The sequence below is a fragment of the Artemia sp. Qi Xiang Cuo genome, chromosome 10 (assembly GCF_049724085.1).
Source record: "Artemia sp. Qi Xiang Cuo chromosome 10, ASM4972408v1, whole genome shotgun sequence".
In the NCBI taxonomy this organism is placed as follows: domain Eukaryota; kingdom Metazoa; phylum Arthropoda; class Branchiopoda; order Anostraca; family Artemiidae; genus Artemia; species Artemia sp. Qi Xiang Cuo.
Genome location: NC_142803.1, coordinates 37,214,705 through 37,241,590, shown reverse-complemented (window position 1 = coordinate 37,241,590; position 26,886 = coordinate 37,214,705). Strand labels below are relative to the sequence as shown.

Sequence of the window (26,886 nt, the reverse complement as noted above, 5' to 3'; positions counted from 1 at the left end):
ATTGAAAGGCCGAGTACCCTTTTTAATAGTTAAAAGTGATCGGAGAGCAATAAACCCCCCTCTGACGCCCACCATTTCCCCAAGCACATCCAAATAAAATTTTAAGATAGGCATTTTGTTCAACGTAGTTGAAAGTTCGGAAAATTATGTCTTTGACGATGACAAATCCCCCAAACCCGTCAGGGCAAGGGTTGTAAGTTATGCCCTGGGGCATATAAGATTTTTATAGAAAGCATTTTAATAGAAACTTCAAAAAAGGCTCATTCGATTGGAAATGGAAATGGCTAGTGCCCTTTTCAATAGTCGCTGTTTAATAGTGTGGCTGTACATGACGTATGAAACAAAGAAAAGAAAGGATATAATAAATAAAAAATAAAACCAAATAGGTGAGAAAAAACGTGGATTTTGCCAGCCAGTAGTAAACTATGAAAACGAAAACAAGCAAATATTTAGACAAGGACCTCCGCCAAATCGTCCTCAGTGCTAAAAAAAAAGAAGAAAAAAAAAATCAAATTCTAACCTTTTGCAGTGAACTCTAGAGTTCACTTCAAAAGATTAGGTTTTGTCTTGGTTGTTCTTTTCTTTGTTTCATACACTTTCTATTATGCCGTTTATTCTTTAAAGGGTAACAGGCCTAACCGCATAGGTTTTAAATTAGATCTTCAAGCTAAGACAAATTCCAGTAAAGAACCTAACTAAATTTATGTTTGCTGCCCCGGAAAAATCCAGCGAGATGAAAGTGGCACCCTTTTCTTTTCGGCTGAACTGTGTGACATGTCTGCAAAAGAAATTTCAAACTATGAGGACGTAATTTTGCGCATTTTCTTAAGCCCTTTCTTAAATTCCAAAATAAAAATTGGAGACGGCAGATTTATTAGTCTAAACAATCTGTGAATGAGAAGATGAAACACGGGTGCGGGAAACCCAGTCTCTATTAGGTAAAGACTATTACAGGAATAATTCCATTTCTTTATGAAACTCTTTTTTTAATTTTAGGTTACTTTTGGCATGGGTCGCTCTTCACATATAGTTCATTACCATGCACTTTTTTATATCTACTGTACGGTCCTTGAAACTCTCCTTCAGGAAAAACATTCTTTGATAAAACAATAAAGAGATCGTAATTCTTTTCAACAACGTTTTTTTTTATTGAGACTGGGCTTTTACTACTTAAACAAATAGTCACAAGGCACCATCTATATTTTAAAGACTTTCCTGTAAAAATACATATTGTGGAAATGCTATACCAAAAACCTTAAGTTTCTGTCGATGTAAAGAAAGCCTTCGTTTTCAAAGTTAGATAAAAAAAAATAAATAAAAAAAGGCGGACGGTGAAAACTGAAGCAGACATTTTTGAAGTTTTCACATAGTATTCCTTCTTTTTGATATAAAGCAAAAAACAGCAAAAAATATTTCTAATGTTATCCCATATTTTTTGCTTTTTAACGCAAGTCTTACCAGTTATCTTGAAACGATTTGTCTGAGCTTAGGGATATAGAATTAAGGGTACACAAAAAAGCAAGCACCAAAGTGTTACTATGCATTCAAGAAAAAAGCAAAACAAACTTTCTAAAAACAATCAAAAAGTGGAAAAACATCAATGTTAAAACACTAAAATATTGACACGATTAAATGTTGCGCTGCTCATTTTTGAAAGTGCAAAAGTTTCCTGAAGATTTCGACGGTGTAAGTCTTAAATTTTGTAGCTATAAAATATAATTAAGAAATAAAACTAGTTACACTCACGATGACTCAATTCGAAAGGTCAGAGCCGCTTCATAACAAAAATATTAGTTGAGAGACGTCAAAATATTCCTGAAAAATGTGACAGCTCGGAAGTGTCACAGCTCGAGAGTATGGGATACTGAGGGAATTTTTTTTTTATTTTGAGGACCCATAATAAGAAAATTTCTGTTACGGCTTTTTCTCAGTGACTACGAAAACGTTGTCTACATCGTCTCAGGCATGCAATAGCCCAGAGGGGCCCAGAATACAACTATATAAAGACCAATCAAAATATTATGTTTGAGAATAAAGAAGAAGGATATGGTTTATTAGGTTATATAATGCACTTTTGAAATATTCTTTAGGTTATTCTTAGGAATATTCTTAGAAAGAAAAAAAGATACAACAACCAAAAAACGCCTTAAGATGGTTAGTACGGACATGCAAGTAGGAATCAAGATATCAAATTGGCCTTGGGACCAAGAGCTAAAACTATATATTGCAGTTCATGCAGAATTGACGTTCAAGGAAAAAGAAGGAAGAGTGAGTGAATCCACAGCTATTGTTTGATGTGAGCAGCAGCAGGTTTAAATAAAATAATGAAAAAATAATAAGGATGCAGCTTCCTTATAAGAAATAGTAATACATAAAGAAGAAAATGAACAAACCAAGATTCTACCGACCATTTAAAATTTAATTTTATGAATTTCGAATTTGTTTTTTTTAATAAGCTTGTTTGAGCGGGCCAAAAGAGGCTTTAGATTGGAAATGGCCAGAATTTAAAGGCCTAGCGATAATTAAAAGAGTTATTTTACAATAATTAATTCTGGTAATCGAAGAAATGATACATATAGGAGGCAACTGCTGCAAAACTTACCATCAATTTGCATTTTCGGCGACTCTGCACAAGAAGGCGAATTTGAACGAGAGCTTGAAGGCACTGAATCTGAAAAGTAAAAAATTTGAAAGAATGTTGAAATAGAGCTTATCTTTTCCTTATAGATAATTTGACTATTACCATGGAATCCTGACATAATTTGAAATATTAGCTATTTTCTAATAGCTGAGAATAAACTCATGTAATTTTCTAAAAATTTACAGCCTAAAAATTAAACTATTAACTAAACAAATAAATAAATACATTTATATAAAATTAACATAACACTAACATAACATAACAGTATATGTCATTATAATAAACCTGTGCATTGGAGAGGAAGAAGTAGGTGAGATCCAGTGTTCTGCCATACGACCTTCCAAGCAAACAAAGGACAATGTCAATGACTACCAATAGTTTCTAAGTGAACTCTTACACCTTCAACACGTGCTTACCTAGCATGTATGCCTATATTCTGTACGAAGTAACCATTTCAAATCGATTTCAATCACAAGCTAACAATTTTTATTATTGTATCAAACAGTTCGTGGGAACGAAGTGTAAGTAAGGACAACCCGGATCAATAGTAACTGGAACTCTAAAAAACGGAATTTTGATACGAATAGACATATCAAAAGAATCAGACTTAGATGCTGATTCCAAATATATGTTTCGTTAAGTTTCGTTTTACCCGTCAAAAATTATGAGCCCGAGAAAATTTCCCTGATTTTCAAAAAAGAGAAAAACACCCCCTAAAAGTCATTTAATCTAAATGAAAATCACACCATCAACTTCAACGTATCAGAGAACCCTACTGTAGAGGTTTCAAGCTCCTATCTGCAAAAGTGTGAAATTTTGTATTTTTTGCCATAAGAAAGATCACGGGTGCGTGTTTATTTGTTTGTTTGTTGTTTTTTTCCCTAGGCGTGATCCTATAGACCCTACGGAAGTTAAAAGTTCTAGTGCCCTTTTTAAGTGACCAAAAAATTGGAGGGCAACTAGGACCCCTCCCACGGCCTTTTTTTTATCTCAAAATCGTCCGATCAAAATTAGAGACAGCCATTTTGTTCAGCATAGTTGAAAGGACGACACACCTTTGGATATTTCATGACCCCCCACAGCCCCTGGGGAAAGGTCTTTAAGTTACAAAATTTGCCCATTGTTTACGTGCAGTATTTGCCATTGGGAAGTATGCATACATTTTTCGGGTGAGAGGGGCAAATTTTCTACAGATAGGATTTTCAACGGGGACAATTTGTCGTGGGGAGGGAAGTTTTCAGGGGGTGAATTTTTAAGGGGAAATTTTTCACTGGTGAAATTTGCCAGAATTCTTATACAAGATTCTTTTTATGTCTTGCTTTCTCTTTGTCGATTCAGTTTTACGCGTGAAGATGTTAAGGGTAAGTGCCCAGGGCAAATTTTCAGCAGGATTGAATTGTCTAGAGCAGTGGTTCTCACACTTATTTAGACACTGTACCCCCTTTTACCCACAACACATTTTAGGTACCCCTTCTCATTCACAGACAGACCTACTAAGTAAACTATAGCTAAAATATAAACAAAATTACCAGTCCTAGAGTCAAATGGTTGCTTTATTTTTTTTTTTGGCTGGCCTTGTACCCCCTACAAAATTTTGCGTACCCCTAAGGGGTACGCGTACTACAATTTGAGAAACACTGGTCTAGAGAATAAATCGGTCAGGAAGATGGATTTTTCCTTCGAGGTGTAGCCAGATTTTTCAAACTGAAAGTAAGGAGCAACATTAAAACTTAAAACGAACAGAAATTATTACGTATATGAGGGAGGTTGCTACTCCTCAACACCTCGCTCTTTACTCTGAAGTTTGAATTATGTCCCAATCCTTTAAGAATGATTCCTGAAACACTATGTTCTTATAATTAGAACGATGAGGAGCTTTTTTTTAAAAGCACTAAAAAAATTTAGCGTTAAGAGTGAGGTGCTGAGGAGGAGCCACCCCTCTCATACACGTAATAATTTCTGTTCGTTTTAATTTTTAATATCACTCCTTACTTTCAGTTGAAAAACATTTTTTTTATATAACTGAAACGCCGAATTTTCATCGAGTTCCATTCTAGTTTTTGTAAAAGATTGAGCTAGTGAGCAATCAATTTTACTATTCAACTTTTTGCAAAAAAAATGGATAAAAAATATATTGTAGTATAGCGGATCTTCTGGAAAAAATATTGCATTGTTGAGAGAACAACAGTTATGTATCATTACTTATATTCTGTATTGTACATCAGTTGTTGATGCTTTGTCCAGCTCAGTCATACACAGGATCGTTTTCTCAGAAAAAGGGAAACACTTTTTAAATGAGTGGATCAATGAGTGGCTAGTCAATCTATGGCCTTGGAGCGGAACGGATTGCAATATACATGTTGTTTTGCATGATAGTTTGTAGAAAAACCTGGAGAATAACACACTAAAACTCCATAGAAACTCGAATCCTCCAATTTTTGGGCGCTTTCTGTGAAATATAGCTTTTGAGTGAGTCTTTGGGTAAAACTTAACTTTTAAGCTGATATTCGTTCTCTGCAGGTCTGAATTCATGGTAAAAGACCCTTAAAAAGCCATTCATAGCGAAAGCATTTATTTTTATTTGTGGGCTAAAATTCGGGCATTTAATTAAGATTTTGGGACACTTTGTGATTCCAGATTTTTGCAGAGTATAGTATGTTATTCTACAGTTTTTTTTGGAAATTTTATTGTGAAAATCATTTGTTTTGCAACTTATTCCAAATTTGACCACTTGTCCCGTATAATGACCAATCAGGGGTGGAGGTCGAGATAGATACGCTCCTGGCACAGCTTTTGATGTATTTTTTTTTCTAATGTACATATAATTTTTTTATGTATTAATTCTAATGGAATACAGCACAAGATGTTCTAGCAAGCATATAGACTATTCAACGATGTTATGGCTGCAGTAATTGCCATCTTGGCCAAAATTACTCCCCATCAGGTTGCCTATTAGAACTAAATCCAAAATTTAACAAAGGTAAAACTTAAGAATTCATTGGAATTTTTCATTGGAACTAAATTCCTATTGGTTTATTGGAACTAAAAATGAATCCACTGTATTACGAACGGTCAAAAATATTTTTTAAACACAAAATAAGTCACCCTATTATAATTATACTGGTAGCTCATTATTAAATTGGAGGGTTACTGATAACACCATAAATCCTTCTAGTTCAAGGTTAAAAATAAATTAAAAAATACGAATAAAAATTTACTAGAACTTCGTTTTTCCAGTGTATGATAATTTATTTTACGTGTTTTCCAATATTTTGAGCATGTTTAGATAGAAACAAGAAATTGTATTTGCACCTTATGCCATTTTTATGGAGTAAATACTTCTACTGTTGCATCATACTATTCCAAACATAAAAATAAAAACTTATCACCAGCTGTGGTAGATAGCTTCGTATGGCGAATGACGATAGATGTTAGAGGCGGGAATTCCCTCTAATACACTTTTTACGCTTAGGATGGAAGTTTAAGAGTTAATTGCTCTTATTCCTGAATACAAAAACCATACCTGACTTAGAAAGTGTCTGAAGGTAGAAAATATAACACTAATACTAACAGGTATAGAACTTTATTACTGCTCGCTTGTAAAGCTTACGTAAAAATGGTGTCCGAGGAGTATTAGTTTGTTTTATTATTATTGTCGTATTTTACCTTCATCCTGTTCTTCCACTTTCTCGGGACGTTTAACTGCTCCCTCTACAGTTTTCGGCTGTTCCAAAGTTGAGGATCTTCCATCGTGATCTTCTAGAGTCAATAGATGCCGAAGAGACTTTCTTCTTTCTCCGTCGCCATCCAATGTCTTTTTAATCCTGGAAGAAAAGTAATGTGCTTTAAAAGTTATTAATTTGGCAAGGCCTATACAGAGCAAATAAAAAAAAGAGAGAGAAAGAGCAAGATAGAGAGAGAGAGAGGGAAAGAAAGAGAAATAATCAAAATGGAGATTGATTGGTAGGTAGCAAATTTAAAAATGAAGAATAGATACAAAAAAGGAAAGGAAGACACTAAATACTTATTTTATATTGCCGGAATTCTGCATACCGTTTGTGTCACACCACCTGAGCTGGTGAGCTTTGGTTTCAATTACATTCTGATGACAGTCTCATTGCAGTCGCTGATGAAAGTACGTTATCTATGGTAGCATTTGATTAAGCTTCTCTGAAAAAAAATCTTCTTGTTTTATTTGAGAGAGATCATGGTTTAATGTGAATTTTACAGCTTTTCCTGATTTTCGCGTGATATGTACGTCACATGATACTTTCCTTAAATCTAAAAGTGGTTATGTCTGATTCCTTGGAATTCTTCTTGATGAGAATTTATCTTAATCTATTAAAAGTTAAAAACATTAAAAGATTGCCAGGAATCTTGTCACCTTACGTACACTGAAGCACACTTTCCCCAGATCTATCCTACGGCTTCTAATCTTTACCTCGATCCAATCATATATTTCTTTTTTACCTACTATATGGATGTCTACTTTCCAATCGAATCTACGGAGCATAGCGTCTGTTCATTATTAAACCACACAAGTTGTAAAGTTAGCAAATGTATCTGCAGTTAAACCCCTCTCAAATCTCTGCTTTGTTCATGTCCTTGCATATCTTTATTTATTTTTGCAAGGCTGCATGGGACACTTTCAATGTCTTCCAGCCACCTATTTTGTATCCAGAAGCTCATCATGTTACCTGCTTTGTTCTGCTAACATAAGAGTCCCTGCCATGCGTCGGATTCAGTCCCATGTTAGCCCTCTGGCAGCTTTTCAAGAGTAAAGAATAAGTTTCCAGCTGTGGCACGGGGCTGCAATTCCCTTAATACCTTTAAACATTTGTCATTAATTTTTTAAACGTCATTTTCATTGGTCAAGTGGACGCCATCTGTATTATTTCCAGAGTGTATGTGCCTGAGTTTGCTTGTTTGCTGTTAATGGGATAAAGTTATTGCACTACTTTGAGGTTGTTTTCATATTGATTTGTACCCTTTAATAGACAATTTTACAGTTAAGTTAAATTGAGTGATTCTCCAATCCCTAGAATAGGTCTTTCTTTTCGGACTTCCTCACCAGCGCCATCTTTTTTCTTAAGTTGATTGGGGCGCCATCTATAAAGAAAATTTCTCCCATATCAGTAAGGTGCTGATTTTCTACTGGGAACAAGCAGAAGAGGGGAAGGAACTCCCAGCAAGCGCCGTACTGCACCCGCTGGTATATTCAGTTACTCAACAATGGCCGGGAACAGGTGAGGGGGTACTTACACTTCCCTTGTTCCCGGGTGATTTCAGTAGGCGATCATTCGGCGCTCGACGAGTGAAGGTGTATTGTGTGCGAAAGAAAATAAAACGTTCAAGATTCTGGACTACTTTCAGCTCTCGAGCAGTGAAGTTCGTTGGTATGACACAAGAGACTATTTACGAATATATATACGCGCCTGTCCTGAATTTCGCTCAGACAAGTTTGCGATATGCCGATATTTCCCGTGACGCGGTGGTTGCTACGGGAAGTAAATTTTACGGAAAAGACATTCTGTACGCTGCGCATTGCAAACTGAACGATATTTTGCGGCAACTTGGAGATGAATATGTAATGAAGGACCGCCGAGCTGGTTTGCAGAGTGATGTTTTCATGGGTGATTTATACGATGCTTTCAAGAATGCAGAAAACTCAGCCAATTTCACCTATAGATTTACTATCTGGAAAATTGGCGAAGTGCCTAGAATACCGCAAGATGTGCTGACTTCTCTTTCAATTAGAGTTAACGAGTGCACAGAGAAAATAGAGGGACTAATCGATCAGTGTAAGATCTACCTTCCGTCAGGCCCTACTGTCTGGCCCCCGCTACCGAAACCAGAAAGACTTGAGAATCCTGTAGTGATAGCGAATGTGCCGGCGGAAAGCCTTGAATCATGTGCCAAACAGAAGGAATTTATCGAAAAGAACGGTGGAAAAGGACATATTCGCCAGATCACTCAACGAAAAGGTGGGTTAGTTGCCTTTCTCGATACGGCGGATTCAGCTCAAATCCTCGCAGACATGTTGAAAGAAAATGTCCGTGATGTCAAGGTTTCTTACCGGAAACCAAAGTTTTTAGCGGTGGCAAGATTCGTTCCTCTGGCAACCACAGAGGAAGAAATTATTGCTGCGAACTCCGAAGTTACGGAAGTCCACCGGTTCGGCACCTCTGGCACAGTGAAACTTGTATTTGAAGACTCGTTCGCGCGAGATCAGACAATTACACGCGGAATATTTGTAGACTACACCCACTTCCGGGTTGAGGCCTATAAAGAGCTCCCCAAGAGATGTTTTAACTGTCAATCTTTCGAGCACCTCTCTAGTGCCTGCAGCAACGCTCCGAAGTGCTCTAAGTGCGCCGGTGCCCACGTCGCATCACGGACGTCCCCATGCACGTCCACCACAGTTAAATGTGCTCTATGCCCAGAAGGTCACAACACCCACCCCTCATACAGCATGAGATGCCCACTAGTTAGAAATGCTATGAAAAAGCCTACTACAACGAAATGACTTCTCTCTCCATCATTTGCCGAAATATCTATGGGCACAATTCAGTCAAACTAGACTACGTTAAAGAACTATGCCGTCAATTTAATGTTGTGTGCTTACAAGAACATTTACTCACCTCCGAAAATTTTGGTCTTTTCGAACAGTTGAATCAAAAAACTGTGTTCATGCATGAAGCAAAAAGGTCCTCAGTCCGCGGTCGACCTAGTGGGGGCACTGCTATCATAACGGACAGTTCGCTTGAATGTCAAAAGCTGGAATCGTGTGAGTTCTTCCTCGCTGTAGATTTTCCTGGCCCCGGGGGTTTTGTTCTGATCACGGTTTATCTACCAACAAACCTAAACACCCTCTCTTCCGAAAAACGGTTCTCGGAAGCTTGTGGCCGCCTCTCGCGCTTACTTATTAGGCTGGGCAATCGAAGAGTGCTAGTCTGCGGTGACTTTCAGTGCGACTTAACGAACCCATCAAATAAGCTCTCCGAAATCTTCTTCTCAGTAATCCCAGCTGGGTATGATCTCTGTGAAAAGACTGACGCATATACGTACATCCATAATTCCGGTTCAACGACAAACATTGACCATGTGCTATGTAACTTCTCTCTTGGTGCTCCAGTCACCGTGGACTCTGAGCACACAGTAAGTGATCACCTTGGCTTGTGCTTTAAGGCTAATTTCTTCCCGTGTAGGCCGAATAAGCCCCAAATTTATGCTACCAAGACTGAGTGGAATAAAATAAACGCCGACCAGTATAAACAGACATGTGATGAGATTCTCGGAAAGATAAAAGTTCCCTTTCAGCTCTTGATGCATGGCTCGAGTGATTTGGTAGCACTAGACATTTATTGTACTGAGATTATACATGCAATGAAAACGGCTGAGCAGGCTTCTGTACCCACTCGCCGTTTTAAACCTGGAATCAGCAAGCCTGGCTGGAGTCGCTCTCCGAAAGTAAGGCAAGCCAAAGCTCGTGCTAAGTTTTGGCTGTGATTATGGCGCGATTGCGCGAGGCCGAGGTCAGGTGTAGTGTTTGAGCAGTTCCGCAACACGAAAAAAACTTATAATAAGTCTGTAAGTGATCTTAAAGCTGCCGAAGCCGAACTTGCTTCCCAAGAAGCAGCAAATAATCCTGTATATATGTGGAAGTCTTTTAGACAGTCTAAACCAGTGACAAACCCTGCTAGTAACATACCTGAGGAGCAGTGGGTAAAACACTATAGTGAAGTTTTTGGGATCAAACATGCCCAACTAACAACCGAAAGTGATAGTGAGCTCTCACGAGCTTTTGCGTCCCTCTTGAGCCAACGGAACTATTTTACCGTCTCAATAGGCGAAGTGTTCCAAGTTATTAAGCAGCTGAGAAAGGGCAAGGCTCCCGGGCACGACGGAATTGTGACTGAACATCTCCGCTGTGGCTCACCTCTGCTCATTGAGCACTTGACGCTGCTATATCAAATGTGCCTTGATTCTGGTGCAGTCCCTAAGTCGTTTGCCCTAGGTATTGTGTCTAACGTCTTGAAGAAGGGAAAAAATCGGAACCTCTGCTCTAGCTATAGGCCTATAACAGTTTCTAGTACATTAAGCAAAGTGTTAGAGAGACTTCTGTTACCTGAGCTGTTACGAAAGTGTAAAATTGACAATCGACAATTCGGGTTCCGTCGCCACCTCGGTTGTGCATTTGCACATCGCCTTCTTACGCGTATAGTATCGAAAGCTCAGAATCAATCACGGACTCTTTTAATTTGTGCAGTAGATGTGTCCGCGGCGTTCGATTCGGTAATTCATTCAAAGTTAATTTTGAACCTGCTGCACCAAGGTGTGAACCCACATGTAGCGGCCGTCCTATGGCACTGGTATTCGAGTAGCCTTATCCGTGTTAAGTTGAGTAGTGAACTCCTGTCGAAACCGATTAAGCTTCACCGGGGACTGCGTCAAGGGTCGGTTTTAAGCCCTGTGCTCTTCAATTCACTAACCTCGTCGGTAACAAAAAAGATTAACGGTGGTTTTAACACTGAATGTATGGATGTGAGCCTACTGTGCTACGCCGACGACATATTAATGGTGAGCACATCGCTTTGTAACCTTCAAGCTAATATCGATCTCCTAAGTCGAGGTTATACTAATATTGGTCTGGTTATTAACCCTGCTAAAACAGAATTTCTTGTATTTGAACCCCCGCGTGCGCCGTCTGAAGTTGCCCGTCGCGAGGCTACCCGTGTTACCGTTGCAGGGCAAGTAGTACTTCCAAGCCGCAAGTTGAAGTACCTAGGTATTACATATGGAAGCGACCTCAGAAGCTCGCGTGCTCTTTTTGTTGACCAGGTTCTGTCGGGTTTTCGGTCTGGGTATGCTAAACTTGCAGCTCTGAAGTTTAAATTTACTAAGCATATCCTTGCTAGGTTGTATCGTGCCGTCGCTCTTCCCTTTGCTCACTACATCTCACCCGTTTGGCATTGGCTATCGAATTCGGATATGTTGCAAATCCGTTCAGGCTTTTGCAAATATTTAAAGTTTCTGCTTGGTCTGCCACTTTACCTCCGTAACACTGGTCTGCTAGAAAAGTATCATATACCTGATCCTGTTGAGTTCATGCCGAATTTTGAAAAACAAGCTCTCGTGAAACATAGGGCACTATTATTTGATTTCCCAGCGACTTTCTTGCTTGATAGTTGAAGTGTGATTTGTTTGTATTTAGTAGATTATTATGTTCGGTTGATTTGTTTTCGTCTTTATTTTCTCTTTTCTTTTGTTTTGCTCCGCTTCTTCATGCTTCTTTTTTATAAGCGGGTTTGTAATAAATTATTATTATTATTATTATTAACATTGATCCATAAATTACTGCAAATAATTTTATTTATTTTTCTTTCTTATAATTTCTTTAACACTCTTTCTTTTTTTAGGTATATCTATTGTTTTTAATTTGATTTATTTTGAGTAGGTTATAAATGGGTTGTGTTATATATCGTCTGATTAGATCTGTAGGTTTGTTATATTTCAGTGAACTCTCTCTCCGCCTCTATGTCTCTTTCTGCCTCTATGTCTTTTTTCCTCCCATTTACTGTTTATGAGTAAACGTTTTAAATAGTATTTGTTTAAACTTTTCATAGTTTAATGCTCAAATAGTTTAATGTTTAAATCTGTTTTTCATGATCCTCTCCTTTACACGTTATGTGGAGATTCGTAATTTTATTTATTGAAGATTTTCGCTTAGAATATATCTACCTCATATTACCATATCCTAATAAAATAGCGTTTATAATTATTTTCTATCATTTTTGGCACGGAAAATAAGAGTATAAATAATAACTTAGGCTCATTTGAAGCCTTCATTACCTTGGCTTTGATCTGGAAATAGGTTGGATTGGTGGTAATATACCAATTGGAACATCGTTACCATCTTCTCGTCTGAGTTCAGCCTCGTAGAGTTGAAACTGTTGCAACAAGTCCAGATCTGCACCCGGTCCAGTTAAATACCTAAAGCAGATGAACAATGCTCAGTTTAAATGAAGAAATATCATGCATGAGTGCTCGAAGATCATAACCGGGGAATAAAACCTCCAAACTACGCCCCTAAGCGTAGAACTAAGTTGTTTTATTTGTGTGAAATAAAAAAAAAGTTCTCTCCGTTTTACTTAGAATCCTGATTACGGTCCTAATAGGCTCATGTAAAGGTTCGTTTACATATTGCTGAAATTCATGCAGATTTAGCAATCTGTGCGGAAATTGCGTCCGTTTTCGTGCTAGAAAAAATCTCTAGCTTTCCGCAACGTTTTGGTCGGAATCTTGGAAAGGTTTTTAAATGAATAAAACCATGAGTATGGACTATCAAAAGCTACACAATCTTATAACTTTGATTCAAGGCTACCCCCGCTTGTATGATCCCGCGCACCCAGGCTATAAGAAAACTAAGAAAAACGGTTTCATTTGGCTCTCTTTTGCGTTCAGAAGAGGGTAAGAACATAATACCCTTCTTGATGTTTTGATGATAGCTACAGGGGATATCCAGCATATGGCTACCAATAAGTCCTTTCACCTCTTTGACTGTAGGTCACGTTGTTGCAATAATTTGGAATCTTCGCCTTAAAACGCAGCGTTATTTTAGCCATAGTTCGAACAGAAACGGACGGATTTCCGCAATGTGTAAACGAACCATAAGTGTGATAAATTAGCGCAAGCAGACATCCAGATGTATGTGGCCAACGAGGACATGTTTCTCATTATAAACTCACAGATAACATTAGTTATGGTAGCAGCACTCTCAATAAATTTACGAATAACAAAATTTGTCATTTTTGGGGCTGGATTAGCAATGAACATTGTCCAGAATGTTATGTGCAAAATTGGCTTTTACTTAGATTTTTTGCAATTATTAATAAACGTGAAAATAAATCACAGGGACACAAAAAAAGGGGAGCATGTGGAGCAAAAAAGCACAGGATCTATCGATATTCAATACTGATTTTTGGTCCGATATACAGACACATCAGTTTTGATATTTAATATCACCCAACTTTAACCCTTTGCTAGCAGGAGGAAAAAAGTTGCTGCGGAACCCCACTTTTTAAAAATTGGAGAAAAATACAGCTACAAATTTATTCTAATTTTGCTTACAAAACATTCATGTTTATCAGTCAGAAATACTAAAACACAAAAATCATTCCACAATTCGTATTTGGGGCAGAGGAAATTGGTATATTCCACACATACATTATTTTTTATACGAACTGCACGTGTAATTGGATTTTCGTATATTGGGATTCCCTGCTCAGGGGACAAATGACACAACAAACTTTTCAGTAATAGGAACCTGAAGAAAAGACGTGGGAAAAATTCTCAGCTAAAAATCGTGTACGTTTCTTGATCAAATTACGCAGTACTCGTGGGATCCTTTTGAGGGTTGCTCTGATCCTAATTTGCCGGTCGATGAAGGATCGTCCTAGTTCTATCAGAATTTTTCTTCGGGTCAAATCTTTTCTTGGGGTATTGAGTAGCTCAGAAAGACATTGGTATTGAATCCACCTATGTCCATGATCGTATTCCACACCTACTTGGACCATCTTCTCGTGCGGCGGCTAGTCGTGAAAGTGGACCACTTTTGGCCCACAGAGTCCACGCCATTTTTTGTTGCGCTGTACGTCATGATGATCTCTGGTTTACTACTCTCATATTCAATTGCTGCTGAAAAGTGGATAGACGAAGGAAGAATAGCTACTTTTTTTTTCTTTGGAACAAACGATACGAGGTTCAGATGGTCTCTAAATTCGAAGATGGACACAGTAAATTCGAGATTGTTCACAGTAGCCTGATATTCCCTATAAAGTTTATCATTTTCGAAGGAAGAGAATTTTATTTTCTTTACGTAAAGGCTATTTCTCAATTTTATCATATATTTTATCTCAGCTGTGAACCAAAGTGGTTCCAGACAGACGGGTTTTCTACAATATTTTGGCTTGGCCATACAACATGAATCCATGCCGTGAAGAATTTTATCCATAAATAAGGAATATGCACTTGCCCAGTCATATGTTCTATAAACCTCTTCCAAACATATCTTTGAAAGAAAGAGTTTTAGTTTCTCACAATTTTTATAAACATTACAATTAGTATCACAATTAGCATAAACATTGAAAATAGTTCCTCGAGGGTTATGGCTGGCTACCCTTAAACTGCAGCTATTAACAAGTTCTTGCTTTTGTAGACTTAATACAACATAATTTAAAAAATGATCTGAACCTGGAGAAACAAGCAGTCTCGAAAAATTTTAATCCCTCATACCCTATTTTAGGCAAAAATATATTATCAATTAATGTAGCACTAAACGAATTTACACGGGTTGGGGTAGCAATCGAAGGTAAAAAAAAAAAAAAATATGTTAATGACTTTGCTACTGGGGAACTCGGAGGTCAATATACAACTGCAAGTAATACCTCTCCACCATCCTTGCACAATCGCATGACAAGGGATTCAAGTAGCCCTTCACGCCAAAAAGAGACATCATCTAATATTGACACAGAAAAATCACTTGTACATAAGCGCCAAGCCACCTTTCCGCATACTACCACGATTACGGGAATAGAAAGAATACCCTTGAATTTCAAAAAAGAAATAGGAGATACATCAGTTATAAAAGTCTGTCAGGCCTATTATGTCAAAAGAAAAATTTGACTCGATTAGCGTTGAGCACAGACTGTCCATAGCTGTTTTTAAACCCTGAGCATTGTAATTGGCAATTTTTAGCGTATTGGGCCATTTTGCAACGCGGATATCACTGGATTTCACGCACTTGGTTTCTTGGGATTTAACACTCAAATACAAATGTCCATTTTCATCATGCACCTCATTGCATAGACTGGGAATGTTCAAACTCGATAGGCCAAGAAACTGCGACTCTAGTTGTTTAAAGCAGCACTATGATCAACACCTTTATCCTTTCGTGTTGCAGTCAGGAACCACAAAAGATTGGGGTAGCGATAGTACTTGGACGAAATTTTGAACTAGCATAACATTTTCACCTATTTATAGGAAAATACGGCCTTGGCTAGACCAAGCATTTCTGGTTCCAACAATATCTTTTGAGGCCTGTAGAATTGCTTGACATCGCTTTGTTAAACCTCCAAAAAAGTTTCAATTTTAGTTAAATCCTTCCTTAAGACCTCCTACCACCGAATTCAAGGATAGTCGGGTTTTCGTTTGTCCCTAGATAGTTGGCCGATAAGGATCATCTTTGGCAACATTTCATCTTTCATCCGCAGAACGTGTCCCAGCCACCTCAACCTTTCTCTCATTATAGCCCTAGAAAGCGGGATAGAACTACATTTTTCGTACCATATCTGTTTGAAATAGGGTTATTCATCTAGAACAGTGGTTCCCACCCAATTTTGGACCATGCCCCACCTAGGAATTTCTAAAATCCTGATTTCCCCTCGTAATATTTAAATCTTGTTACTCAAAATTTTCCATGTATTCACCTGAAGGAATCTTAAGAGGCCATTAATTTGGTAGCTTTTTTCGAGTCATCCTCTAGGCATATTTTATACTAATGAAAATGTTTGTCTGTATACAACACTTTTAATACAATGTATGGCGCTATTGCAATACTATCATATATCGTTTTTGCTCTTTAAATGAATATGAATGTGACGTCATTCATACGAATTTTTTTTCAAAAATAAGGCTTTAGAGTATAGTCAGGCGAAGGGTGCACGTCCTGCTCATGACCCACCAAAATACTGCCATGCACCACTGGTGGGGCCTGTCCTGACGTTGGGAGTTCGGACCTGGATATTCGAATTAAAAAGTGACAATTAAGCTTTCAGAATTGAGTGAGAAATCCCGTACCCAAGGAGGTTTACTTGTTTCAAGTCCCCCTCCCAATGACATGTCAAAAGTGTGTAAAAGTACCCACCTTTTAAATATCTAATTCCTAAAAATTCCTTTTACGTGGCTGTACTGACCCACGAAAAGCCCCCACACCAGATGAAAATCCAGCGTGTTAGGTCACATATTTTAAGAATCAAAGAAACTTCTCGTCATATTAGGCAAAACGAAAAAAGGAAAAACCCACGTTACACTAAAAAAATTTACGACTTACAAAATCGATGTGAATAACAGTGATGTTAATGGACTAATAAATTTCTTTTGACATTTTTAATTTGCAAAAACAAAAGTGAAATTATACACAGTAAAACTGATAGGCTTCCTCAATTGAACAAGAATTTGTGAAAGAACAGGGCACCAAGCAAAAAAAAATAAAAGCTTTGGTTCCTGAGACCTTATTGATTACCCTGTTTCGTCAGCATCTATAGAAAAGTCCAGAATCCTATGTCAGAAGCCTTACAAATATGAAATTATTACGAAACAATTGAGAAAAGAAGCCTTTAAATTTGTCAAGATAGTAGAATATTATTGCGAAGTATAGAAAAGATGTAGAGACCTACGCTATCTAATAATTTCAAGAAAGAGCAATGTAATACAGGCTCTATTGTAAAGTAAAAAGAGGATATACATATGAAAGATGGATACAGGAAGGGGAGGGCACAGTGGTTTCATTATGACTAAGAGTGATTGCAAGGTTGTTACATCCATTTTTAACCGCGGAACGGGTAGATTTATTCCTCTTTTCGTTTTTGAAGGGCGGGGGATTCACGTCTGAAACCTCATTGCTTTGGAAGGGACTTCAATGCTCTCTTTTCTTTACCTGTTTGATTTTTCAGGTAAATTTCTTATTAAAAAACAGAAGAAGAAAGAGAGAAAGAAGAAAGGAGAGAGAGAGAGAGAGAGAGAGAGAGAGAGAGAGAGAGAGAGAGAGAGAGATTTTTGTTTACTTTGCATGTATTTCATCAGTATAAAAAAGAATCAACAAGAATACTGTTTTTTATTCAAGCAAAGTCCATTTTTTGTGACGTAGAAATGACAAATTTCAAACACCTCTTTTATAAAATAGGTTTTCTAAGTACTATTATTGACTTTTCTATAATCTGAGGAACACGAGCAACATTATTCCTGACGAACGGCTTTTACAATATTATTTTGGTTAAACAGTTTTATTCTGCAAACGAAAAAAGATACATAAGCAGATACATTTTTAATCTGGTCTTTAAGACCGGAGCGAAAGGTTTTTACTTACTTGTTAATGATCTTCTGCATTCCAAGCCCTTCCAAACAGTCAGTTTCATCGTAAAACGAATCTTGATCTGGCAAACCCTGCAACGTCTTATTTATCAATGTAACAGCATAGATCACTAATTCAGTATCAGTGGCATCAGAATCACCTAACAGCTTCAAGAGTTCTGACCATGGGGTTTGACCTTAAAAGAGATATATTATTGTTGAATTTCTATAGCGATCTTAATTTACTCAGGTGACTTAAAGTTAGCTTCAAAAAAATAATCTTCTGTCAACACAGAATCCTTGCATCGATAATAGCAACAATGTGCACTGGATATTAAGAACCGCCATAAGTCAGATTTGAACCCACAGCCTCCTGAGCACAAACAAACAATCATTTTTGATCAATTTATGACTTTCACACCCTGCCAACGTTGACTAACGTAAAATTTCTCTATTTGTGGTCGTTCTTGTTTTATCTTCCATATTTTATTTTACAAATATAATAGAATTCTAATTTATTTAGGTTTAATTATACAGGAATCATCCAATGACTTGTCCCGAGCCATGCATAGCACTCCCAGCTGAAGGCATCGGTATTCGTATCATTATGAATCTAGAGATCGGTACCTCTGCCATATTAACCATTGATCTGCATGCAAAAAAGTTTTTTTTTCAAGTTCAAATAATCCAGGCATTCCAGCATCAATTTAACCCAGGCCTTACCGGTTACCAGCATCACACCAAAATTAGGCATTTCTATTTTTTCGCACTCATAGAGTTCTCGCTTCCGTATAAAAATACACACAAAAGTTGAAATGCACTTTGGCATTTGAAGAGAGAGGCTAGATAAACCTTAAACACAGATAAACATGAAATCAATAGATTTTCAGGATGTTTAAGATATATATGTTTATACAACTTCGATACTTTAGGCTTGATATTCTCAGTCTGTGGTCCATAAGTCAGAGATTGGTTGAATAATGTTTCGAGCCAAAATGTACACAAATATATATTCTCTGCTCTGCTTCTTTTCTTTTTCAAAAACCTTGAAAGCGCAATCAATACCGATATGTGACTGGAGAAAAAAAAAGACAAGAAAACTAAGAAAACTATTATCAGGCAAGATAATTTATCTAACGTGAATATTAACGATTTCCTGACTTTTTACAAGTTTATTTTCTTTCCCCTTCTACGGAGTGGAGAACATAAATTTCATGTGAGCGGTGTCTTGAGCAGTAGGGAGAGGGGGGGGAGTACCATCCCAGAAATGAAATCGTCCTTTTTCAAAAATAAATGGACATGTATTTGAATACCAAAGATGATTTTCCTCTGATTTTTTTTTAAGTTAAAAATGAACTTTTTTAGTCCTCAAATATACAATCATATCTTACCTTTACTATTATCTACAGTGTGAATTGCATTTATGAGTAAATGACAGTTGCTCTCGGCGTATTCAACAAAGACAAGGAGTAGCTTCAATGCGGTTTTCACAACCAGGCGATATCTAGAACCAAGGAGTTCATACAACCACATTATGGTTTCGTTATTTTCCATTACACCATGCATGCCATCTACGTAAAGCATTACTTGACCGAGCGCTAGAACACAATCAATTTATTATTATTTGGGCGCTACAATCTTTAATTTGAGTAACACCTGAAAACTCGAAAGGCTTAGAGTTAAGTGTCACAAAACAACGAACAATGAGGGTCAAATAGATCAAGTTAATTCTAACCCTGTCTAGGATTATAGCTGTGATTTATTTACCTTTTGTGAGCTCATTATATTAGATTCGACCTGATCCTAGTGAAATAAAGGCAAGTATTTACAAACATTATAGAATCCCTCCAATTTTTTTGTGCGGATGCTCAGACCCCCACTTGATGGGTGTCTAACGATGGCAAAGAGAAAAAAAGAAATTTGAAACGGAGATTATCCAAATACAACTAAAAGAATATATACAACTAGAAGAATAAGCGAAAGTTTGACCATCGTCTGTAGGCCCGGGTGTACAATGTTAGGCTTTTGCCTGATTACCTCTAACTTAGCCTATTTTGGCGTATTTTTAGAACTACAGATACAATGAAATTGTGTTCAGTGTACTACAAGCATACAAAGTTTATGCTGCGTCTATCTCCATGGACAAGCAATAGGAATGTTACGCGCCAGTACGGTGTAATCAGCCCTGAAGAAGTGGTTCTGTCGCAAAATGATCGATATAATTTGTCAGTCAACCCCACCCGTGGACCAAGGTTTTACAGCAGTAGTCGGGATTTGTTTCAGGTTGTTGTGTTTTTTGATTCAGAAAAATTAGTGCCTTGGGTTTTTGTTTTGCTTTTGTGCTCCATCTGATATATCATTGATGGATATTAAATGCATTCATTCATTCAAATGTGAATACGAGTGCCTTATTTCAATTCAGTTGTAATTCTTTTTAATGTAAATATAGTCTCTCTATGGTATTTTTCTAGGATTTTGGGACTGTAATTCTATCTTTACTATCACAAAGACCGATAGCTCTGAAATCTATTCCAAATGATTTTTATTGTAAATACTCAATGTATATGTTCCTAATGATACAAGCGATTTCGCGACAAGCCCGCAACTTTAGATTTCACCGAAACAACAAGATACTGATATCATTGGATTCATTAGTCTCAGACTTGACCATTATAAGAGCCAGAATTATGATATTACTTATATTCTTTCTTGGAAAGGGATCAAGAATTGCTTAAAAATAGGAAAATTGCCCTTTTCAACCATTTTCAGCCAACATTAAATATATTTTCAATTAAAAAATCGTTTGACAAAAACTTCAAATTTTTTTTCTGGAGATTGATAGAGCTGAGTCTCAACTCCAGAATGCTGGTAAAATTGCGAGCCTTTCGTTCATATATTAATTCACATTTTTCTAGATACAATACATTTTGAATATCATCAGGATAACGCCTTCGTGTCACAAATGAGTCCTAATTACTACAAAAGCTTGAACATTTTTATAAATTTTATTATTTGTTCTGATTTTTGACAAAAGGAAAAGTTGAAAAATTTTATATTTGTAACGTTAAAATGTAAATTTCTTTAATTGTTGCAACTTCTCTTTTTGAGAGATACGGGTTAATATGGCTCCGCCACCGCTGAAAAATGTCTATTATGGACGTTATTAAATATATAGTGATGTAAAATAACCAGGTTTTTTGGTTCCTTGGGGCCTGTAAGTTTGTTCTAAGATGTAACATTACTGAATGTTCGTTCTCCTTTCAAAATATGACAATATATCTTTCTGTGGTTATATATTTATAGAAATGCACCCGAGTTAAAACTTTTCCGTGGCTGTATTTTTCTGCGTCAAAAAATAATGAACTTTTGGTAAAACAATAAAAACGTTAGTAATTTGACTATGTACCTAACAAAAAAAACATCATCATTATACCAAACCGCTCAAATTAAAGTAAGAAGTTCCCATTACAAGTCAAACTTTAAAACAGTAAAGTTTGGTGGAAACACAAATAATGATGGTCGTTTTTTTTACTGATTGTGATGTTAAATCTAAATCAAAGATATTATTGTTGTTATTATTAATGTAATGGATATTCAATCTATATTATAACTTAATCTATAAAAATATTAATCTATATCTGTGTTATCCAACAGCTTGCTGGTTTCTTTTCTTTTTTTTTAGGCAGACTTTAAACGTTGACACGTGAATGCTAACTAATTTTAATATCCTATAAATGACTGAGGAGCAAGCACCCACATTGCAACCAGGGGATTTTTATTTATATAGGGCCTTGATTTGTAGTCATATTAAATAATAGCCAACCAAAAGCAATATAACCTCAGTTTGTTTCACATACTCTTCTAATTCCAGGTTACGGCAGAAACATATCAAGCTAGTTTCATGGTAGGCTACTGATCCTTGCAAGTTATAGTGCCATTACCCTATACGAGTCACCAAGAACAATTAATGAAACTATTCACTGAAAAAATAGACAAGAAATGTGTAAATGCTCTCTGGAGATATAAAATATTCTGAATGAAGGTTTAAAAAGAGAATTCTTTTATTTCACAACAAGAGGTTTGTAGAAGATATCTTACCGCGTAGAATATAATTCTGGTAATTTTGGTCAGCTTCTTTCCCAACTTTAACCAAACAAGACAGGCCATCATTTTGGACGAAAGAATGGACCAAGTCCTTGTCATCCTGAAAAAATAGTAATTTTGACTTTTATTACAAGAAATTTTACTTGGTTAGTCTTTAAAAAATTGATTTAATTAGGTATGAGTTTAGGGGTTGACCACTTCTAAACAAGCTAATAAAATAATAGTATTACCGTTAGATTTCTTATTTTACGCTCTTTCCAAATACCATGGTTGCTTTCTAACAATGCTGCCCCCATCCTCCTGATGGTCCCGTATATAGCCCTAATAATATATATTTCTCCGTTAATTGAATATTGTGATACTTCATGGTTCTTTGTTAAAACGGGATTCTTCTTTCTAAACCCGATGAAATGCAGTCTCACTTGTGATTTATTAAAATATTGGATACAAATATTATTTGAAATAATTTAAAACAGTGAGTAAGGAGGGAAGGAAACTTGATAATCTTATTAATAGAAATGTCCTGCATATTATAAAGCAAGAATTTCATTCTTTTACTGAATTAATTTAAAAAACTTTTTCCACAAAACAAGTTTTTCAAAAAAAAGTAAAGAACTCCATTAAACAAAAATGAGCAAAAATAAAATCAAATAATCTACCATGCATGAAACTACCACAAATCAGCATCGATAAATAAATGAAACCCAAAACGAACAGAAATTACAATAATTAACCGAGTCAAACTCAAAACGAGCAGAAACTAACATAAGTTGGGTGCAACACCCCTATGCCTTCCCAAGGCCAGAACAAAATTTGCACTTTACTGAAAAAATATAAATGTTTTTACTTTTATAACTTTAATAAATCAAACAATATTAACATTTTGATTACTAAATATCAGTATATGTATATTAAACTGACAATGCACATTCATTTGTATTGTATAGGGCTGTGGGGGGAGGGGGTGCCATCCTTAAAGACCTAATTTCCAAAAATTTCAACTACTTTGAATAAAATGGCTATCTAAAAATTTTGATTGGATGTGTTTGGGGAAAAGGTGGGCGTGAGAGGAGGGTTAGTTGCCCTCAAATCACTTTCGAATATTAAAAAGGGAACTATCCCTTTCAATTTCAAATCGATTGAGCCCTTTTTCAATTTTCTACGACAAAGATTTCAAGAAAAATTTTATATATCCCCAGGACATAACTTACAATCCTTGCCCTGAGGGTTGTGGGGGAGTACCCTTCTCAAAAATATATTCTCTATTTGGAAATCAACTACGCTGAACAAAATCGCTATCTCAAAATTTTTATTGGATGTGTTTGGGGGAATAATGGGCGTGGGGTGGGCTTGTTGCCCTCCAATCACTTCCGACTATTAAAAGGGGCACTAGCCCTTTGAATTTCCAATCGAATGACCTTTTTTGAAGTTTATACGACAACGTCTTCTATAAAAACCTTATATGCCCCCAGGGCCTAACTTAAAACCCTTGCTCTGAGGGTTGTGGGGGAGTTTCCTCCTCAAAAAATATTTACTATCTGGAAATAAACCATGCTGAACAAAATGGCTATCTCAAAATTTTGATTGGATGTGTTTGGGGGGATGATGGGCGTGGGGGAGGGGGTTAGATACCCTCCAATCACTTTCAACTATTAAAAAGGGCACTAGAGCTCTCAATTTCTAATTGAATGAGCCCCTTTTGAAGTTTCTAAGACGACCCCTTCCATATGAAGTGCCCTGCTCTAGGGAAAAAAAAATGAATAGCACATTGTGCCAACATCGTTCTTATATGCACTCGGGGCATAACTTAAAACCCTTGCCCCGAGTGTTGTGGGGGAGTGTCCTCCTCAAAAATATATTTTCTGTCTGGAAATCAACTACGCTGAACAAAATGACTATCAAAATATTTTGATTGGATGTGTTAGGGGAAATGATGGGCGCCGGGAGGGGGCTAGTTACCCTCCAATTACTTTCGACTATAAAAAAGGGCACTAGCCCTTTGAATTTCCAATCGAATGAGCCCTTTTTGAAGTTTCTACGACAACGCCTTCTATAAAAACCTTATATGCCCCCAGGGCATAACTTAAAACCCTTACCCTGAGGGTCGTGGGGGAGTGTCCTCCTCAAAAACATATTTTCTATCTGGAAATCAACTAAGCTGAACAAAATGACTATCTCAAAATTTCGATTGGATGTGTTTGGGGGAATGATGGGCGTGGGGGGCAGGCTAGTTGCCCTCCAATCACTTTCGACAATTAAAAAGGGTACTAGCCCTTCGAATTTCCAATCAAATTAGCCTGTTTTGAAATCTCTACGACAACGCCTTCTATAAAAACCTTATATGCCCCCAGGGCATAACTTAAAACCCTTGCTCTGAGGTTTGTGGGGGAGTGTCCTCCTAAAAAACATATTTTCTATCTGGAAATCAACTACGCTGAAAAAAATGGCTATCTCAAAATTTTGATTGGATGTGTTTGGGGGAATGATGGGCGTGGGGGGGGGGGGGGGGCTAGTTGCCCACCAAACACTTTCGGCAGTTACATTATACACTAGAACTATCCATTTCAAATCGAATGAGCCACTTTTGAAGTTTCTACGAAAACCCCTTCCATATGAAGTGCCCTGCTCTAAAGGAAAAAAATAATAATAGTATATTGTGCCAACATCATTCTTATATACCCTCAGGGCATAACTTAAAACCCTTGCCCCTATGGTTGTGGGGGAGTTTCCTCCTCAAAAACATATTTTCTATTTTGAAATCAACTAGCTGAACAAAATAGCTATCTCAAAATTTTGATTGGATGTGTTTGGGGGAATGATGGGCGTGGGGGTGGGGGTGTGGGCTAGTTGCCCTCCAATCACTTCCGACTATTAAATAGGGCACTAGCCACTCCAAATTCCAATCGAATGAGTCCTTTTCGAAGTTTCTACTACAACTCCTTCGATACGAAGTGCCCGGGTGGAAAAAAAAACAAAAAAAAAAAAAACACATTGTGCCCACATCGTTCTTTACTTAGGCAGTGCTGATGATAAATTGGAGAAGATCATAAATTAATAAATATAATTGTACTAATTTCATTTGTTTAGTATGTTTGTTTTAGAATTGGTCAACCAATAAACTGGTATCGTTAATTATAATGGGGAGTGACTTCACGTGTAATTATTTGTCGAAGGAATTATTATCGCAGGAACGCAAAAAAACATTTTTAGCACTAATCGGCAATTCATAGTAATAAATTTAATATAAGTTTTCCTAATTACTGCTATTGTTAGCTGTTCCAAGCTAGGAAACACCTAGTTCTGGCCCAAGACCAATTCTACAAGCAAATCTTTAGTTAGCCACCAAAAAGCTCATGGATTCAACTCCCTCCGATATGAAAGTGATTTTTTCTAGCATTCTTCCTTTAACTTGCAATAGTGGTCGTGGACCTATTTTTAGTTTGTGTACCTCAGGTTCAGTTATGCTTGACATAAGTAAATCGCTGGATTATGGCTGTATATCCGTGTATCTCTTTCGTATTTTAAATAAATTGAATTTTAAGTATTATTTCAGTTTTTGAAAAGTCAGTCTTGAACGGCGAAGTCTACATTAAAACGCTACAAAAATTCATAGTGCCCGCCTTCGTCTATATTAGAAGCTTCGGTTAGATACCGGAGGACTTAAGGATTCAGCTCCTATCGGTGGAGAATTTTCTACCATCTGTTTTTTACTTATGTTTTCTATAGCAGCATGATTTCCTGTTTTTTTTTTAACTATTTTATAAAAATAATGAGATGTTTCGACGATGAAAGAATGACATAATAAATGCTCCGTCGATCAGTAGAATTTCCTTTTTAAAGTGGATCGTATTGGTAAGCTTGCAGGTTTAATGACAGGATTTATGATCAAACAGTTCGTGGTAACGAACTGTAAGTAAGAAGCGACCCGGCTCAATGGTAACCGAAACTCTAAAAAACGGAATTTTGATACCAATAGATACATCAAAAGAATAAAATTTTAATTCTGATTTCAAATATATAAGTTTCATTAAGTTTAATCATACCCATCAAAAGTTACGCGCCTGAGAAAATTTGGCTTATTTTCGAAAAAAGGCAGAAAGACCCCCTAAAAGTTATAGAACCTTAATAAAAATCACACCATCATATTCAACGTATCAGAGAACCCTACTGTCGAGGTTTCAAGCTCCTATCTGCAAAAATGTGGAATTTTCCATTTTTTGCTACAAGAAAGAGCACGGATGCGTGTTTATTTGCTTTTTGTTTTTTTTTCCCACGGGTGATTGTGTCGACCCAGTGGTCCTAGAATATCGCGGGAGGGCTCCTTCGAATGGAAATTAAAAGTTCTAGTGTCCTTTTTCAGTGACAAAAAAATGAACGGCAGCAAGGCCCTCTCCCACGCTCATTTTTTTCCCAAAGTCACCTGATCAAAATTTTGAGAGCCATTTTGTTCAGCATGGTCGAAAATATCATAACTATGTCTTTTAGGATGACTTAATCCCTCGAAGTCCCCAGGAGGAGGGCTGAAAGTTATGAACCTTACCCAATGTTAACATATAGGTATTGGTTATTGGGACCCGGCTCAATGGTAACCAAAACTCTAGAAAACGGTATTTTGATACAAATAGATGCATCAAAAGAATCGGATTTTAATGTTGATTTCAAATATATAAGTTTCATCAAGTTTGACCTTACCTATCAAAAGTTACGCGCCTGAGAAAACTCGGCTGATTTTCGGAAAAAGGGAGAAACACCCCCAAAAAATCATAGACCCTGAATGGAAATCACACCTTCACATCCCATATATAAGAAAACCCTACTATAGAGGTTTCTAGCTCCTATCTGGAAACATGTGGAATTTTGCATTTCTTGCCAGAAGAAACATCAAGGGTGCGTGTTTATTTTTATTTATTTTTGTTTTCACCAGGGGTGATCGTTTCGACCCAGTGATCCTAGAATATCGTGGGGGGGCTCATTAGAATGGAAATTAAAAGTTCTAGTTCCCTTTGTAAGTG

The 26,886-nt window shown here is 36.9% G+C and overlaps 1 protein-coding gene across 6 annotated transcripts in view; it reads right to left on the bottom strand.

Annotated features, from left to right (window-relative positions):
• LOC148947717 (uncharacterized) overlaps positions 1-26,886 on the bottom strand; it is a 258,938-nt gene that overhangs the window by 74,492 nt on the left and 157,560 nt on the right. For all 6 annotated transcript variants that reach the window (XM_089095389.1, XM_089095391.1, XM_089095392.1 and 3 more), the window contains exons 10-15: positions 21,869-21,974; positions 19,162-19,368; positions 17,787-17,967; positions 12,494-12,634; positions 6,308-6,465; positions 2,603-2,671 (exon numbers count right to left, since the gene is read on the bottom strand). In XM_089095389.1, coding sequence (XP_088951515.1) covers positions 2,603-2,671; positions 6,308-6,465; positions 12,494-12,634; positions 17,787-17,967; positions 19,162-19,368; positions 21,869-21,974 — 862 coding nt within the window. The remainder of the gene's footprint in view (positions 1-2,602; positions 2,672-6,307; positions 6,466-12,493; positions 12,635-17,786; positions 17,968-19,161; positions 19,369-21,868; positions 21,975-26,886) is intronic.